General features: G+C 44.7%; 1 protein-coding gene across 2 annotated transcripts in view; it reads left to right on the plus strand.

The window, feature by feature from the left end:
• LOC146607546 (cyclin-dependent kinase-like 5) overlaps nt 1-19,482 on the plus strand; it is a 56,392-nt gene that overhangs the window by 29,208 nt on the left and 7,702 nt on the right. For both annotated transcript variants that reach the window (XM_085347131.1, XM_085347132.1), the window contains exons 4-13: nt 1,418-1,463; nt 1,638-1,774; nt 2,782-2,902; nt 4,612-4,671; nt 11,122-11,212; nt 11,335-11,524; nt 14,948-15,028; nt 15,831-15,997; nt 17,637-18,675; nt 19,099-19,200. In XM_085347131.1, coding sequence (XP_085203257.1) covers nt 1,418-1,463; nt 1,638-1,774; nt 2,782-2,902; nt 4,612-4,671; nt 11,122-11,212; nt 11,335-11,524; nt 14,948-15,028; nt 15,831-15,997; nt 17,637-18,675; nt 19,099-19,200 — 2,034 coding nt within the window. The remainder of the gene's footprint in view (nt 1-1,417; nt 1,464-1,637; nt 1,775-2,781; nt 2,903-4,611; nt 4,672-11,121; nt 11,213-11,334; nt 11,525-14,947; nt 15,029-15,830; nt 15,998-17,636; nt 18,676-19,098; nt 19,201-19,482) is intronic.

Consider the following 19,482-nt stretch of genomic DNA (forward strand, 5'->3'; position numbering starts at 1 on the left):
AATGGAGCAAATTTCCATTAATGATTGACAAACTCTTTATACCTTTATACTGGCATCATGATCTGATAGCGGTATAAATCTCTGAAGATGCTGATTACCAGTTCCTGTTTCTGTCTGAGAAAGTTGAGGGTGTCTTAAAGCTTGCATGCAACTTCATAAGTTTTCAGATGGGCTGTTTGTAGAAATAACTATCAGATAATATGCATTAAAGAACATTGAAGGCAAAGGTTATCACAAAGAAAGAAACTGGCCTCTATCAAGCTATACCAATGTTCATTTAATTGGTTGAGGTGTGTATTTTAATATGAGGGTCTATGGCAGACTTGGGCAATTAATTTTCCCAAGGGGGCACATGAGGAATGGACTGTTGTGGAGTCCTGGTCCACAACAGTTCAGTTTTATCAAGTGAGAGATATCTAGCTTAAAGTCAGAGTCAATGTCAGACAGGACAGGGTATCTGGATTTGTTAAACTTCATCACTGAGAATGTTGGTTCACATATGATGGTAGATCCAAAGAGAACATCTTCTAATCTTTAGCACTGGCATACAAAACAGCTCCCGGTGTATAAGAATATAAATGCTTATTTCACTTCTGGGTTCTTTTTAGTCACTTGATCTTGTATCTTTTTCAAAAGTCCACCATTCTTCCGTGTCAGATTTGGACAAAGTCCAGTTTTTCCCATTTCAGCTCAAGCCTTTCCAAGCAAGCACTTACCTCCGTGAACAAATCATTCCCTGTCCCTTTCACTGAGTGCATTGCTGCCAGCTCCTCCAAAATCTCCAACTCTGTCTTCATCCCGCTTACAAAGATGAGTAACTGGGCAGATATCACAACTCTCATCCAGAGCCGAGTAGCCATCGGCTCATTGTCAAACACTTCTTTTTTTCTCAGGGCATATCAGCTCAGGAAAGTTGACCAAACACTAATAAACTCCCCAGCAGAGATTGGCTCACTTACTTTGGTTTATAATTTTTGTGGGAAATAACAAAACTGGTCTTGACTGCTCCATCCTTGGATGTGTAAAAAGTCATGTCGATTTTGCAGCTTTCCTCGCAAACGTTCAGATGTCCGTTCTCACTTTTTTCCAGCTTCAAAGTTGCTGCTTGAAACACAGTTTCAGGTTCAAAGCAATATCCCCATCCTGCATGCTAACGTGAATGCTACTGATATTTAATTAGGCATGCTTTTTGTAGATTTGGACTTGAACATCTGTTTGTGTTGCTGATTAAATAATTTATATACTTTCAGCCACAGTCCCCACAGCTGAATGCAAAAATGTGTTATTCTCACTACTGAACGCAGTAGTAAAGGCAGCAGCAGTAACACTAATATTCATGATTTGAGTCAGCCTCACTGTTGTGTTTTTCCACTGTCGTGATGCAATGACAGGATTGATTTCTGTGTTTTTGCTGCAGGACACCAATGAAATTGTGGCCATTAAGAAATTCAAGGACAGCGAAGGTAAGAGGGCTCTTCGCTCCCGATGGGCAGGCCTCATCAGAGAGCACTTATGATTTCTATTGTAATGCAGGCTGTCCTCGTCCTTTATTTCTACTGGCCTGCTGCATCCCATATCTATCACAACATGGCAGCTCAGTGTGATCCTCATTTCCTGTCTGTCTCACCTCCACGCAGAAAATGAAGAGGTCAAAGAAACGACCCTGCGGGAGCTCAAAATGCTCCGCACGCTCAAGCAGGAGAATATTGTTGAGCTGAAAGAAGCCTTCCGCCGAAGAGGGAAGCTGTACCTTGTTTTCGAATATGTGGAGAAGGTAGGTTTCCTCCACAGGCCGATACCTGCGCTGACTCTGGTGTTACTCTCACCCGTCGCCTGTAGCAGAACAAGTTCAGCACACTCTTCTCTTCTTCTGGCTTCACTTACCGTAACATCAACAGAACGATGAATGAAGGTGGTTATCAGCTCAATAATTCAATCCAGGGTTTTCCCAACCTCGCTGTGAAAGAGATAACATTGGCAGCATATGACGAATGACAAACACAGGGAGGTATACTGGCAACAGAGCAGGATATTTTCCAAAATAACAGCAAACTATAATATTTGAAAAAATACAAAGAGGTTAAACACATAATAGAGGCTGAAAGCAACAGAGCTGCAGCAGCCAAAGCAGCAGCGGGCGAGTTTGTGTGATAGGGAAAGGCTGTAGAGCACTGTGGTATTAAAACACCTGGTCTGAATGTGTAGGACTAGTAAAGGTACAAGTAAAGAACAACCAGAAGAAACATCATTCAAACCTGTAAGTTGCTCAAAATCCAAATTTCAAGTTGGCCAGCAAATATGAGGCTTAGCTTATCACTAAATTAAGTTCTATTCAACATTATAATTGTTTAAAATTGCTCACAAAATCAGGTAAAAAGCAGAAAAAAGTCCTCGTCTTCAAAATAAAATACTTTAGACCAGAGCTATTAAACGCATTACAGCTTCAGAAATGGCAGCCCGAAGCAGTCAACGCATTGTTCTCACTTAATGAACCTTCTATTCACAAAATAGATAATTAAAAAATAGGTATTGTTTCTCAAATATGAACCATTTTTCTCCAACAGAAAAAAAACCAGACTTTTGTCACACTTTAAAAAGCATGTCGATCTCTTACCTCAAATACAACCTGCACCAGAGGTGGTCAGGTCTGGACGGGTCCTCCCGATGCTGAAAACTCAGGGTTAAACCTAGAATTCGTTCGCTAAACCCCCAAATCCCTCATGATAATAAAGAGCTCAGCTTTGATTTCTTCAACTGTGTCTTTTTCCCTCTCTCTTTTAGAATATGCTCGAACTGCTCGAGGAGTTACCAAACGGTGTGCCGAGTGAAAAAGCGCGCAGCTACATCTTCCAGCTAATCAAAGCAATTCACTGGTGCCATAAGCATGACATTGTTCACCGAGGTAAGGCGTTTTTCTTGACCTGAACATAGCGTACAGAGTGTTAGTACGATAGAGGAGAGGCCCCCAGAGCAGGAAGACAAATGCAGCATTATTTTGCTTACACTGGAGAAAAAACATGGTCATTCCATATAAAATCCACCAAACTGGAGAAAATTTCCCACACGAGCCCTTCAGAATCACCTGGTTTCCATAGTGTAGTGATTTACATGTGTGTCTAACAAGCAAAAGGTCCCTGGTTTGAGCCCATGAGAAGACACAAATACCTTTGGGGTTGCATCTGGTGTAAAAATCTGTGGCAACCCCTTGTGAATAGGGTATGCTGATAGTGCTCTTTATGTGAGACTGCACAGCACTTTTATTACTTGTCCTCCTTTCCCACATCTTGAGACAGTATCCCAAATTTTGACTGAAAATGTGGTGTGAAGTGATACAATATTTCTGTCTCATAATTGGTTAAAAATGGCTAAAATTGTAAGATATGGTGCAAAAAAACATGTATGAGAGTATGGATGCATCTTTACTGAAACCCAAAGACGGCTAAAGATCTTTTATTAGCAAGAGAGTTGGAAATGTTGCATTTAAATGTAATATATTTGACTACCTCTCAGTATTATTAACACGTCTCACTTTGTCCCACGTTCAGTTTGTTGTGATATGGTCACCTTACTCATTAAGAAGAGAGCCGCCAAAAGGAGCTTTGATGCATCATGTAAAATTTTACCTTCTTACTATGAATATTTTCCAAGTGCATCACAATTTGGTGTTTTTTAATTTGTTCAGTCCTCCTATGTTTTTAAATACAGAAGACTGATATAAAATACATTTGAGAATTGTTAAAACTTTGAGCATCAATATTATGGGATACATCATACTCTCTGTAACATCTAAATATTTTTGGGTCCAGCTTCATGGTTCGTATCACTATGTGAGACAGGTGTTTGGTCAGAATAGGCTCACTTTCTATCTGTTTAGCTTCATAGTTTCATCTTTTTCTTTTGGCTGCTCCCTTTAGAGGTCACCACAGTGGATCATCTACCTCCATCTCGCCCTGTCCCTAGCATCCTCCTCTGTCACACCAACCCTGTGCATATCCTCATCCATGAACTTCCTCTGAGTTTCCTCTTTTCCTCCTGTCTGGCAGCTCCCTATTCAACATCCTTTGCCCATTGCATCCACTGTCCCTCCTCTGCACATGTTCAAACATCTCAAACTATAACTTTGTCTCAAACCCGCTCAGCCTGAGCTGTGCCTCTAATATACTCATTCCATACCTATCAATCCTGGTCAATCCCCATGATATCATAGCATCTTCAGCATTATATCTATCAGCATTATAACTAAGCGATGTACTGTTCACTAGAAGAGCTTTTGGTGAATCAGTGGCAGCAGAGCAGGAAACCAGATGGCCCATGTGAGCTTTTGGCACACTGAGAGCAACAGAGCAGGCATCCAAATGGCCTGTAGTATATCCAGGCACCCATATGACAATGTTATCGAGGGATTCAGTGTATGGGTTATAGTTTTTTTCCCCCCAATCTGTGCATTTTTGCTGATGAAATTCCATTTCTCTGAAGGGTAATCATTCAAATCGCTCTCTCAATGAAACAGATGAATGTGTGGTGGCAGAAACTGATGGAAGTGATGTAATAGCGATGATGATAATGATGCCCCTCTCCAGCTTACTCTCCATCTGTGTTCTTCCTCCTCAGACATAAAGCCAGAAAACCTTCTCATCAGCTCCGATGACGTCCTCAAGTTATGTGACTTCGGTGAGCCCCTCTATTCGATCCTCGCGCTGTAAGAAAGGTGCTCAAACAGTCAGAGCTGTGATGTAAAAGGAGTGTTTTCAACAGATACTATATTTGGCTGAAACCAGTGCTTCAGGAGTGCAGCAGGCAGGCTTCATCCGGTTATCTAAAGCGGTGTGTGCGCCTCCCCTCTCTGCGGCTGGTCATTCTTCTTTCATCTCAATTAATGAAATGTGTTGGGCAACAAGAGCATAATCATGCTTCAGCTCAGTCTGGCGGCGCCACAACAGAAGCAGGGGGAAACGTAAAACATGGCGTGGCCAGAATCACACAGGCAATCTGGTGTGAGAGACTGAAGACCTGCTGTTTGCTCTGTGTCAGCCAAAGGCATTGAGAGAAGAGACACGGGCCAAACAGACTCCGCTGTGAAGGTTTACGTTTCAGACCGAGTCTTGCCGCGCGCAGTCACTTTCACTGTGTGTTGTTTTGATCGGGGAGTTGGAGCTCTGAGAAACTGGAAATGAATGGCTGGGTTAATGTAGTAAATGTCCAATTGTGAGGGAAAAGTTTCTCCTTGTTTAAACTTGTTTAACCTAATATCATGTAAAGGTTCAAAGGGTTTCACAGGCAATATAAAAACACTATAAATATGCTGTCTATCTATTCATCTATCTATCTATCCATCTATCTATCTATCTATATACACACACACACACACACACACACACACACACACACACACACACACACATATATATATGTGTGTGTGTGATGATATCTCTCAGGGGGGAGATATCATCACCCCCACCCGAGATTGGGTACATAGCCCCAAGTGCGATAGGAGAAGGATCGTTGAGTGCGAGAGGAACTGACCTGAAAAATAGGATCATGGCCAAGCTTGAAACCTGGATCCCCCGTAGCCGGTTACCAAGATTACGTGAAGTTCCCTCAGAAGGTCTGCTAGATGATGTTAATGCAGCACTACGGGCAATACCTACAACCACAATTACCGACACTAACAAGCTGATCTACAATACGGCAACAGTGATCAGTGAGATGCTTGGCTACAAGTTGAACAGCGACAAGGGGCAGTACCCTCCATGGAGAAGGAGGCTAGAGGGCAAGATCAAAGTAGCACGGAGGGAGGTTAGCCAACTAACGGAGTTGCAGAAAGGTGCGACAAATAAGGTGCCTAAGAAATACAGCAAGCTGTCCATACCTGAGGCCTTGGAAACTGCCAAGCAAAGACTCACAGCCTTGGCCAGCCGCTTGAGGAGGTACACCAGAGAGATAGAAGGCAGGAGAATAAACCAGCTGTTCTCCACAGAACCAGCAAAGGTGTACTCTCAGTGGCAAGGGAACAATAAGAGAACAGCACCACCAAGGCTGGAGACGGAGCAATACTGGAAGAGCATATGGGAGAAGGATGCAACCCATAACGGCAATGCTCAGTGGCTAGAGGATCTGAGGGCTGACCACAGCGACCTCCCTGAACAGGGTCCAGTAACCATCACAGTGGCAGATATCCAAGAAAGGGTCTCCAGTATGAAGAGTTGGACAGCACCAGGGCCCGACATGGTTCACGCCTACTGGCTGAAGAAGCTGACTGCACTCCACGAGCGTCTGGCAGCACAAATGAACCAGCTGCTAGTTAACGAGAGACACCCGGAATGGCTAACTGAAGGCCGGACGGTCCTGATCCCCAAGGACCCCAAGAAGGGACCGGTCCCCTCCAACTACCGACCAATAACCTGCCTCAGTACTACATGGAAGCTCCTGTCAGGCATCATATCGGCTAAGATGAACAGGCACATGGGTCAATACATGAGCGGGACACAGAAAGGAATTGGCAAGAATACCAGAGGCGCAAAACACCAGCTACTGGTAGACAGAACAATCAGCCGAGACTGCAAGACCAGACTGACCAACCTGTGCACTGCCTGGATTGATTACAAGAAGGCCTATGACTCAATGCCCCACAGCTGGATACTGGAATGCCTAGAATTGTACAAGATCAATGGGACCCTAAGAGCCTTCATCAGGAACTCAATGGGGATGTGGCGTACAACACTAGAGGCCAACTCCAAGCCCATAGCACAAGTCACCATCAAGTGCGGGATCTACCAAGGAGATGCTCTGTCCCCACTGCTGTTCTGCATAGGCCTGAACCCCCTCAGTGAGATCATTAACAAGACTGGCTACGGATACCGACTACAGAACGGAGCAGTTGTCAGCCACCTCCTGTACATGGATGACATCAAGCTGTATACCAAGAGTGAACGAGACATCGATTCACTGATCCACACTACCAGGCTATACAGCAATGACATTGGAATGTCGTTCGGACTGGAGAAGTGTAGTCGGATGGTAACAAAGAGAGGGAAGGTAGTCAGAACTGAGGGGATTGAACTACCAGAAGGCAACATTGCAGACATAGAGGACAGTTACAAGTACTTGGGGATCCCACAGGCGAATGGGAACCATGAAGAGGCCGCTAGAAAAGCTGCAACCACCAAGTACCTGCAGAGGGTCAGGCAAGTCCTGAGGAGTCAGCTGAATGGTAAGAACAAGATCCGGGCCATCAACACGTACGCCCTGCCCGTGATCAGGTACCCTGCTGGGGTAATAGGCTGGCCAAAGGAGGAGATAGAAGCCACTGACATAAAGACAAGAAAGCTCCTTACCATGCATGGAGGGTTTCACCCCAAATCCAGCACCCTGAGGCTGTACGCTAAGCGGAAGGAAGGGGGCCGGGGACTGGTGAGTGTAAGCACCACAGTCCAGGATGAGACAACGAACATCCAAGAATACATTAGGAAGATGGCCCCAACTGACCGAGTGCTCAGTGAATACCTCAGGCAGCAGAAACCCAAGAAAGAGGAGGGAGACGAGGAACCATCATGGAAGGACAGGCCCCTGCACGGTATGTACCACCGGCAGATAGAGGAGGTGGCTGATATCCAGAAATCCTACCAGTGGCTGGACAAAGCTGGACTGAAAGACAGCACAGAGGCACTAATCATGGCAGCACAAGAACAAGCTCTGAGCACAAGATCCATAGAGGCTGGGGTCTATCACACCAGGCAAGACCCCAGGTGCAGGCTGTGTAAAGATGCCCCAGAGACAATCCAGCACATAACAGCAGGGTGCAAGATGCTAGCAGGCAAGGCATACATGGAACGCCATAACCAAGTGGCCGGCATAGTGTACAGGAACATCTGTGCCGAGTATAACCTGGAAGTCCCGAGGTCAAAATGGGAGATGCCCCCAAGGGTGGTGGAGAATGACCGAGCTAAGATCCTGTGGGACTTCCAGATACAGACGGACAAAATGGTGGTGGCTAACCAACCGGACATAGTGGTGGTAGACAAACAGAAGAAGACGGCCGTAGTGATCGATGTAGCGGTTCCGAATGACAGCAATATCAGGAAGAAGGAACACGAGAAGCTGGAGAAATACCAAGGGCTCAGAGAAGAGCTCGAGAGGATGTGGAGGGTGAAGGTAACGGTGGTCCCCGTGGTAATCGGAGCACTAGGTGCGGTGACTCCCAAGCTAGGCGAGTGGCTCCAGCAGATCCCGGGAACAACATCGGAGATCTCTGTCCAGAAGAGCGCAGTCCTGGGAACAGCTAAGATACTGCGCAGGACCCTCAAGCTCCCAGGCCTCTGGTAGAGGACCCGAGCTTGAAGGATAAACCGCCCGCAGGGGCGTGCTGGGTGTTTTTATATGCAGAAGTGACTAGCACAAGTCACCATCAAGTGCGGGATCTACCAAGGAGATGCTCTGTCCCCACTGCTGTTCTGCATAGGCCTGAACCCCCTCAGTGAGATCATTAACAAGACTGGCTACGAATACCGACTACGGAACGGAGCAGTTGTCAGCCACCTCCTGTACATGGATGACATCAAGCTGTATGCCAAGAGTGAACGAGACATCGATTCACTGATCCACACTACCAGGCTATACAGCAATGACATTGGAATGTCGTTCGGACTGGAGAAGTGTAGTCGGATGGTAACAAAGAGAGGGAAGGTAGTCAGAACTGAGGGGATTGAACTACCAGAAGGCAACATTGCAGACATAGAGGACAGTTACAAGTACCTGGGGATCCCGCAGGCAAATGGGAACCATGAAGAGGCCGCTAGAAAAGCTGCAACCACCAAGTACCTTCAGAGGGTCAGGCAAGTCCTGAGGAGTCAGCTGATCACGCCCTGCCCGTGATCAGGTACCCTGCTGGGGTAATAGGCTGGCCAAAGGAGGAGATAGAAGCCACTGACATATAGACAAGAAAGCCCCTTACCATGCATGGAGGGTTTCACCCCAAGTCCAGCACCCTGAGGCTGTACGCTAAGCGGAAGGAAGGGGGCCGGGGACTGGTGAGTGTCAGCACCACAGTCCAGGATGAGACAACGAACATCCAAGAATACATCATGAAGATGGCCCCAACTGACCGAGTGCTCAGTGAATACCTCAGGCAGCAGAAACCCAAGAAAGAGGAGGGAGACGAGGAACCATCATGGAAGGACAGGCCCCTGCACGGTATGTACCACCGGCAGATAGAGGAGGTGGCTGATATCCAGAAATCCTACCAGTGGCTGGACAAAGCTGGACTGAAAGACAGCACAGAGGCACTAATCATGGCAGCACAAGAACAAGCTCCGAGTACAAGATCCATAGAGGCTGGGGTCTATCACACCAGGCAAGACCCCAGGTGCAGGCTGTGTAAAGATGCCCCAGAGACAATCCAGCACATAACAGCAGGGTGCAAGATGCTAGCAGGCAAGGCATACATGGAACGCCATAACCAAGTGGTCGGCATAGTGTACAGGAACATCTGTGCCGAGTATAACCTGGAAGTCCCGAGGTCAAAATGGGAGATGCCCCCAAGGGTGGTGGAGAATGACCGAGCTAAGATCCTGTGGGACTTCAGATACAGACGGACAAAATGGTGGTGGCTAACCAACCAGACATAGTGGTGGTAGACAAACAGAAGAAGACGGCCGTAGTGATCGATGTAGCGGTTCCGAATGACAGCAATATCAGGAAGAAGGAACACGAGAAGCTGGAGAAATACCAAGGGCTCAGAGAAGAGCTCGAGAGGATGTGGAGGGTGAAGGTAACGGTGGTCCCCGTGGTAACCGGAGCACTAGGTGCGGTGACTCCCAAGCTAGGCGAGTGGCTCCAGCAGATCCCGGGAACAACATCGGAGATCTCTGTCCAGAAGAGCGCAGTCCTGGGAACAGCTAAGATACTGCACAGGACCCTCAAGCTCCCAGGCCTCTGGTAGAGGACCCGAGCTTGAAGGATAAACTGCCCGCAGGGGCGTGCTGGGTGTTTTTATATATATATATATATATATATGCCAGCTGTCATGAAAAATAAACGGTAAAAATTACCAACTTCATGTTTTTATACTCTAATCTGAATGAGCACACTGGATCTAATTTGAATTAAAATTTCACTGGAATTAATCAAGCATAAGACTCAACCGCTTAAATGAGTTTTTGTCTCCAGGAAGTAAATAACTATAATTTGGCATCTTAATCAATAAATTAAAAATGTTTTTTACTATTTTTTCTTCTTTTTGAAAAACATTGAATTAGAAAATGCATGGATGACAACAATAATTAAATTTTAGCAGTAAGAGAATCCTTTTGATTAAAAGGCTTGTGCATACTAGTGATACCAGCACAAAAACCATTTTGGTAATTACTAATACTGTTAATTTAGGACAGCTGTGGTATAAACCTCACATTTGGTGGGGGTCTAATAAATTTCCATTGCACCATATATAATGTAGAATGAAGAAGTCTCTTTCAATTAGGATACTTTTTAATATTATTTGATCATAATTAGAAATCCTAGAAGGCAGCTATTTTAATATACAGTAACAGTCATATTATTTTAAAAAAAACTCAGATTGATTGGAAATAAACTTATTTCCCAGCATGTTGAGTACCGTTCTTGAAAACTGTAATCAAATTGATAGGAAAACAAACTAAAACAGTTAAAATAACTGAATAAGCTAAATGCACGAGTGCCAAAGTGCAGACAAGCTGCAAAAAATGTTGAAGATGCAGTCACCCTGTATCTGTTGGTTATGTGAGTAATTGGCAATAAAACATACCAACATGAATATTAAACTGGAACGTGTCTATATGTATGTAAGAGAGCTAGAGGCTCTAAAGGTGTGCTTCGATGCTTGTGCAGCCAAAAAAGCATCTCACATTAATCAGCTGAAGAATTCAAAAGGCAGGATCTGCTGCTGTCAAAGTGTTCAGGAAAAAAAGATCACATCTGGCGTCGTCTCTGACCTAACTTTACAAACTACTTTGTAAGTCAAAGCTTTAAAGCATAATGAGCGTCCAGAGAGACATTCAGCTGAAATTCATTTTTAGGTTTCTCAGCATGTGGAGCATAACTAAAAGCTCCTCATCATATCCTATTGCTTTCTCTGTCTTCTCTTGCCAGGCTTTGCACGTAATCTCTCTGAGGGGACTGACGCCAATTACACCGAGTATGTGGCCACTAGATGGTACCGGTCTCCGGAGCTCCTGCTCGGGTACGCCTGCTATTTTTTTACGTTTTCCCTTTAAGCTCTGTCCAGTCACCACACTGACATAAATTCTTATTAGCTCTCATTATGCGTGGCCTCTCACCACCCTCTTAAATCTGCGGTCTCAGGGCTCCTTACGGGAAGGCGGTGGACATGTGGTCAGTGGGCTGCATCTTAGGAGAGCTGAGTGACGGGCAGCCGCTGTTCCCGGGAGAGAGCGAGATCGACCAGCTCTTTACCATCCAGAAAGTGCTGGGACCCCTGCCACCAGAGCAGATGAAGCTCTTCTATAACAACCCTCGCTTCCACGGGCTGAGGGTAACTTCAGGCCCCCCCCCCCATACTCTGCTGACCCATCCCTCCATGCTGCTCTTATCACTGCTTTTCTTTCCTCTCTCTCCTTGCTGTCTCTTAAGGCCTCCTCCTCCTCTGTTTCTTCTTCCCTTATTTATTTTCTCTGTACACTCTCTTCTCCTTCTTCTTCTTCTTTTTCTGGCTGAGTTTGCTGTGCCGTGACTGACTGGATCACAATGACTCATCGTGTATCATGTATCCTGTATGCACTGTGAAGGAAGGCTGTGATAAGTCTTCTGTGGCAGGCTGGTGGTGCAGCAGACCTGGGTCGTCCTTCCCTTCGCCTCACTGCCCACAACCCAGGATTTAATTATTAGTTAGCAAACTCCCCCTCTGTGAATGCCTGGCAGTGAATACCCAGTGATAAGACCACTTCTTGATTAAGCTGCATAATAAGCGAAACGCTTTACGGTCTACACCTTGAATTTTCAGCTTCTATCCACCTCTTAAACACCCAAGTTGTTGTTCCTCAGTAAAATCCTTGCTCCGGTAAAGACAGGCACACGTTGGCCGTGTCTGTTTCTTAAAAAAAAAAAAAGCGCCTGCTATTGTTAGTACTTGCTCAAGGGGAAAAAAAACGAGCTCTACCTCCACATTTATGTGCTTGTTGTCATTTAAATGAGATCCTGCAAACTTCGCTGATCCCTGCACATTATCGCTCACAGTCAGATCATCCTATTAACACCACGAGAGGGGAGAAATAGTGTTTGATGGAAACACGCATGCTGTTTTTATTAAAATAAATCAGACCAACAAGAAACCACACAACACTTTTGAGTGAACAGAGGACGCTTGATGGTTGTTTCATCACGTTTCCCACCTACGATGTGCTTTTCTGTAACACTCAGAAATGTGTGATGTAAAAAGAACGGCTTCTGGACTCTTTTTTTCCGCCTGCAAACGGCAAATTCAAAATATTCAGAGGAAAAATTCTATTAGAAATGAAAGGTTGACAATGGAGGATTTGCACGTGGTTGAAATCACAAGTTGTGTATTTGGGCATTTCTAAAAGAGTTCACCAAAGCATTGTCATGGTTACAGGATTTTCCAATCAAGCTTAGAAAAAGATTTCTTCAATACCAAATCCGATTATACAGAGATACAAACAAACCTGTCACAGGAGACAACAAGTAAACGATGTTCGACAACAACACCGATATTAAAATATAAGGTAACAAGAACTCACAAGATAGGGCTACAATTTCAGGAGTTTCTTTTTTATTGGGTAGCATTCAGGGGACCAAGAATGAGGCAGAGTGTGAATTGGTGAAGAAAACACTGGGTCATGTGCAGCCCTATGTACTGATAGCTTGTCAGCTACCTTTATTAGCAATAAGGTGAAGTAATTAGTGTCACTGTGGAGGATTTTTATCCTTCTTGACAACATTGCTTCAGTTCTTTTAGGTTTACACGCATCCGCTCTGTTAAGGTCCAGACACAGCACATGGCCTTTGATTGGACCATTCCATTTCCATGAATCTTGCTTGGAATCGTGTTCCTGTTGTGTGACTCAGTTTGTGCCAGGCTTTAGCTGTGGGACAGATGGCCTCACATTTGACTCTAGAATACTTTGGTATACAGAGGAGTTCATGTGCGACTCACTGACCATAAGGTACCCAGAGCTTGTGGGTGCTAAACGAGCCCAAATCATCACCCCTTCACCATCATCATCATCGTGGCTCAAGAGTTGGCAGTTCGTCTTGTAATCGGAAGGTTGCCGGTTCGAGCCCCGGTTCCGACAGTCTCTGTCGTTGTGTCCTTGGGCAAGACACTTCACCTGTTGCCTACTGGGGGTGGTCAGAGGGCCCAGTGGCGTCAGTGTCTGGCAGCCTCGCCTCTGTCAGTGCGCCCCAGGGCAGCTGTGGCTACAATGTAGCTTGCCATCATCAATGGGTGAATGACTGAATGTAGTGTAAAGCGCTTTGGGGTCCTTAGGGACTAAGTAAAGCGCTGTACAAATACAGGCCATTTACCATGCCTGATAGTTTTTATGAGGTAGTGGTTTTCTGCAAACATGGTGCTGTGCATTTTAGCCAAACATATTGATTTTGTTCTCATCTGTCTAAAGGACATTGTTCCAGAAGTCTTGTGCTCTCCGGCATGAAAACTTACTTCAGAAACAATCATATTTTAACTATATTTTAACTTTCATGTATTTAGACTCTTTACTGAAGTAAAGATGATAAAGACATTCAAGTAATAACAGGAAGGTTTAATTTAAAATACGATGAAGGTGTCTAAAATAAAAATATTTAATATGCAAGTGATCTTAGTTCTGATTAAATAATGCTGCACACCATAGTGTTGCAGCTGGAGATTAATTGAATTGAAATACTCCTGGGTGGCTGTATCTGTTATAACAGCATGATACGTTAGCAGTTTTATATTTTAAAATATGCAATATAATAAATAAGTAAAGCTTTAAAATAAATAGGTTGGAGTACAAGGGACAATATGTATAGTGGTGTTGAAAATACAGGGGAGTAGAAGAAAGTATAGCATAAAAATACCTTTAAAAAAACGACAAGTACATCAGAACTGTACTTCAGTGAAGTACTTGTTACGTTACACCACTGGTGCTGTTTATACTTTGATCCCCTGCTGGATTAACAATACTCCAGTTCAGTGACACTGACAGGGGAGCAAAAGGGGGGCAATCATTTTTCAGGGAGGGATGGTACAACTCAACTATAATTCCATCCATACATTCATCCATCTTCCTCTGATCCACTTCACACCTACAGTGAAACCACTTTAGAGTCACCAGTTAATCTAAAACCCACACAGACAAGGATGAACATGCAACCGCCACACACAGAGGCCTCAGGCGGTCAGTGGATTCAAACCCAGAACCTGAGGCAGTAGTGCTAACCACTGCACCACTGTGCTGCCTACTAAAACCCCATGTATTTTAATCTAAGAAACAACCATAAGTCTGATAACTGATAACCTTTGATTCCATTCATTCCATGATTTTGTCTCTGTCCATTAAAATGAAACCACCATAAAAATCAGAGGCTCTTCGTGTTTTTGTGTAAGTGACCAAACTTACAAATTCAGCAAGGGTTCAAATAATTACTTCCCCCATTGTAAATAGCATTATTAACATTTGATATGGTCAGGTCTCTAAAAGAGGAAGACACTTTAACCTCAGGATACTCTCATACTGACGATCGATCACTAAGGACATTTGATGCTGTTGTTTAGTAAAAGCGTCTTATTTTCCACTTATTTATGGTGGTTATCATCAAGGTGGTTATCCACATGTGGGGCATAGAGCAACTGCTTGAAGTTGTGGACAAGTGGAACTATATGGAGTATTTTCTTATTTATGACATGAAAGTTTTTTGACTGTACCATTATCCACTGTCTCTGCTAATGTTGCAGTTTCCTACTGTGAGTCACCCTCAAACCTTGGAGCGGAGATACCTGGGAATCATCGACGCAGCCCTGCTCGACCTGCTGAAGGTGAGGCGAGCCGAGCGACTTTAATGGTTTTATTCTTAACTTTTGTCTGTTTTCAGAGTATCGTGAAAACGTCCAGTTAACCACAATAATTTTCATAAACTAGACATCTGATAGTTGCATCATTATCACGGTGTTTACGTCGTGACTGCACGGTGCCTCCTCCCTGCTTCGGCATCTCTCAGCTCATATCCTGGTTCCACTGCTGTTATTGCTGTGTCTACACTGTAAACAGGAGCTCCATGTCAAGAATGTAGGCTGTGCTTGTGCTCTTGCGCTTTTCCCAGCAGATAATGACTCACCGCTAACATGATGATGATGATGCCATCTCAGGACTGACTTAAGCAAGGACAGGCGTCTCTCTAAGAACTAATCGGGCTTTTTTGTGTTGAGTTCAGATACAATTTAATAACGTTTGTTTGCTAATCGTTAACGCTGAGCTGCACGGCTACCAAAGAGCTTCTGATGTTGACCCAAAATGTAGCTTCCACTGTATATTTGTGTTATTCAAAAACAAAGCTGCATCCAGATTTCAGTTTGAGTTTGTTCATACATTAAAGTGAGTTCAGAGAGACTATTAAACACATTATTTGGGTAAGAAAAAGCAAATGTCACAAATCACATTTCACATCATTGTTTGGCTCGTTTGGTGACTGTGAGACACAATTAAATGCGGCAGCAGCTTGACTTTTATGATAATGGCGATGATTCATAGTAGCACGACTGTTTCGGTTTGTTTGAGAGGTCTGCATGTTCGGGGTGTCTTCAGCGCTCACGGGCTCCATCTGTGTGGTTTGTGGTTTAGAACATGCTGCTCCTGAACCCCACCGAGCGCTTTCTCACAGAGCAGAGCCTGAACCACCACGCCTTCCAGACCCTGCGGATGGTGGAGCGGCCTGGGCCACCCACACCCACACCTGTACGCTCCTCTAAGAGAAAACCTCACCACGGAGACAACACTACCCCCAGCAGGTCAGCAGTGAGCACTATATTTGGGGAAAGCTTGCCAGTGTAGATGTATTAATGGGTCGTTTCATGAACAAATGCTGCCAGATGTTTTTAATCAGCAGCCACCATCCAGCAACATTTGACAGAATATTTCAGGATAATTCATATATTGTCTGTCTGGTTTAGTCTGTAATTATTCTGCATCTCAGTGCACTTTTGTTTCCTAAATTTTAACTAACGCTATTTACATATTGAAATAAAGACCTTGTTTTTGGAAACTTTTCTTCACTTCATTTTTCTTTGCTGTTCATATTACCAAGACAACAGTGAATTAAGATTTTTATATCTAGTCTTTTGGGAGGTTTTGATGTACTTTCTGCTACTCATATTCTTTCATCACCCTGCACTTACACCAAACCTCATCCAATAAATAAAAATGAATAGCTGATGTTTTTAAAATTTCTATTGCCATGATAGTCACTGAGTGACAATATAATGTGACAGCATCAAGTGAGACTCTTTTAGCTATATACTTAACCCTTTAAGACCTACCATAGAACCAAGTCCGCCAGAGCTTATATTATATTTTTACATGCTGTAGAGCCATTTTTGGGAGCATTTTAAGTTGATATACATCAATACAACCATTATAGCCCAAATTTTAATAATATGTCTGCATTAAGTGCATAGTAATTACATAAATTGCAAAAAAGTGCAATAAACTACAAAATATTTGAAAATCGTTTTTGTTTTTTTTAACATATATTTCTAGTTAGAGAAATTTAAGAGGCTTATCCCTCAAAACTGTAAATACAAAAAGTTGCACAAAATAGTTTCCCACCACAGGAAATTTATTTTAAGTGTCTTCATAGTTTTATTTTTGAAATACACCAATTTTTATATACTGCAGGAAAAATGAAAATAAATATTATAATGCAAATTTGCAAAAAAGCAGCATATGCATCAAAATAAACTATTTCCAGCAGTGCAATATGAGTCCTAAGCATCCCAGAAACGACACAGAAAGTCAGAAAGTCAAACATAACTTTTAAAAACACCAGTATAGGCTCATAAGGCCCTGATGGTACAAAACTACATTTCCGCAAAATGACGTCACTTCCGGTTTCGGGCAGGTCATGGCGGACATGCGATAGTTCGCGCTGATCGAGTAGGAAGTGTTACAAACAGCTGGTCGGATTTGCAAAGCATGTTTTTGTTGCTGCAAGTGTTTTTTATGCAGTTTTTGCAAAGCCATATGTGGACGGAAACTGTAACCTAGGACAAGCTGATGGCATGAGATGCAAGTACAACTCCTCCGGTTTCATATGCAAAAAAAATTATTGCGCTAGCTTACGTGGTTGCAGTGCTACCGGGATTTTAAAAAAGTTACGCAAAACGGAGCGTGCCCGCTCCGACCAGCTTTAAAGGGTTAACATCCACTCTACTTTACTAAAAAATCCACTGTGTCAACGACACTGTATCATCGACACACAGAAAAAAGCTCATAATAAACTGCAGGTTTCATGTCATTCATATGTATTGGGAAGAACAGGGGTCTTGCAATTGATCCCTGTGGAACACCTTTCCTTATTAAATGCAGTAAGTGGTACCTTTGCTGCCACTGAGTTCATTATTACATGTTTTTGTCTCTGCTTTTCCTTAGGAGCCATGGGGGAAAGAGCTCAGGAAGCCACCGCTCCAGCAGCAGAGAGTGCTCCAGCTTACCCCGACATGAAGACCTCCACCCCAACAACGACAGCTTTCTCAACGGCAACATGTCTGCAGCCATCAACCTCAGCCCCACACTGCATCCTAAGAACTACCAGCCGCAGATCTTCAACCACTCCACCGCCTGCAACATGGACCTGGCCAGCAGCAACCTGCCTCATCTGCTCAGCCCCGGTGAGACCAAGTCCAAGGGCGACTTTGAGATGAACTTGGGGTCTAAGGTGTCAGATGGCCCAGGGGCGAAGTACCTCAAATCCAACTTCCGCTCACAGCAGAACCGCCACTCTTTTGTAGAAGGGAAGACCAACACGCTTCAGTCAGGGGACAAACACAGCCGACACAACTACATGGAGTCCCACAGCTCCACGCCATCCTCCTCTAAGTTTGCCTACCTGAACTTGTCCAAGAGCTATGGCACGCTTAGCGATGCCAAGTCAGTGGGGAACTTAAATGATGTGCATCTTTATGCAGATGAACCCACGTCTCGCTATTTTCCTTCCAGCTGCCTCGACCTCACAGCTCCGGGCAGCCCAGCGGCCCGCCGAGTGGAGAGGCTGGGACCTGGCACAGGTGGCCGAGGAAGCATGCGCTCAGAGAGAGAGAGCAACACTCTGGACTCCTCCTACAGGCGCTCCTCCACCCGCCATAAAACTTCAGAGGAGTCCAAGTCACCAGACTCCCTGGATCCCGGGGAGAGCGAAAGGAGCCATTCCCATTCTCTCTCTGCCCCACATGACCCTCTGTCTTATGGTCAGGGATACACCAGCCCCTTCTCCTCCCAGCAGAGGCCACACCGCCACTCCATGTACGTACGGAGGGATCACCAGAGGACGCACGGGGGAGACGAGGGACTGTTGGTCGGGCAGGGAATACCCACCAGAGCCAGCAGCCTCCAGCTCCTGTCCCCACAGCTGCAGCACCGCACACTGCCTCGCCACTCTGGGGGCTCCTCCAGAGAAGAAGACATGAGCAGGGTCAGTCCTCAGCCCACATCAAAACTCTCCAGCTTTAGGGAAAGCCTTCAGGATGTAATCATAACAAATGCCTACACCAGGTTTTGTTGGACGGCTCTGCCTCAGTCTCAGTTTGTCCAGTGACGCAGCCAGGACTTATTCTGGTGGCGTCTGAAAACATGGTGTGTGTTTAGGTTCTCAGCCAGATCTTGTGTCCCAGGTTTATAATGAATTGGAAAGGCAGGATTAGCATAGCTGCAGCTTCATCTGTGAACATTTGAGGTGCTAAGAGTGTGGCTTTCTTTTTAGGACATGCAGTGAATCATGCTACCCGTATATTTATATATACTGTATACACACATATAGTATATATATACCGTGTGTGTATTTGTATGTGCTGCAATGCTGAGCTCACTTCATGCTTCATCATGTCTCCATTAACAGAACGAACAGGCACCCACTGAGGTCACCCACAGCAGACCTCCAATAAGGGACTCCACAAGGGACAACACCGCATCTTTTCACACACAGCGGAAAAAAAGCGAGGTCCGACATTCTGCCTGCACCCACCATTCCCCACCCACATCCAGTCTTCCGAGCGCGCGGATGTGGGTGGATACTGCTGTCATGAACTGCTCTCTCTTTCTCTTTTTTCTCTGTCTCTCCTGCATCAGATGCCTCTTCATTTTCTCTGTGTGCTTTGCTTCTCTCTAATGTGACTTCTTATGGTAGCGCAGTCGAGCTCGTCATCGCATCGCATTTCAGTTCTGGGCTACATTTATAGCCCGCACAGATGTTTTATTATAACGGCCAATCATAAATCAATAC

The sequence above is a fragment of the Diplotaxodon limnothrissa genome, linkage group LG23, assembly GCF_057381915.1.
Source record: "Diplotaxodon limnothrissa isolate DT_005_m linkage group LG23, D_limnothrissa_male_GT1.1, whole genome shotgun sequence".
Taxonomy (NCBI): Eukaryota; Metazoa; Chordata; class Actinopteri; order Cichliformes; family Cichlidae; genus Diplotaxodon; species Diplotaxodon limnothrissa.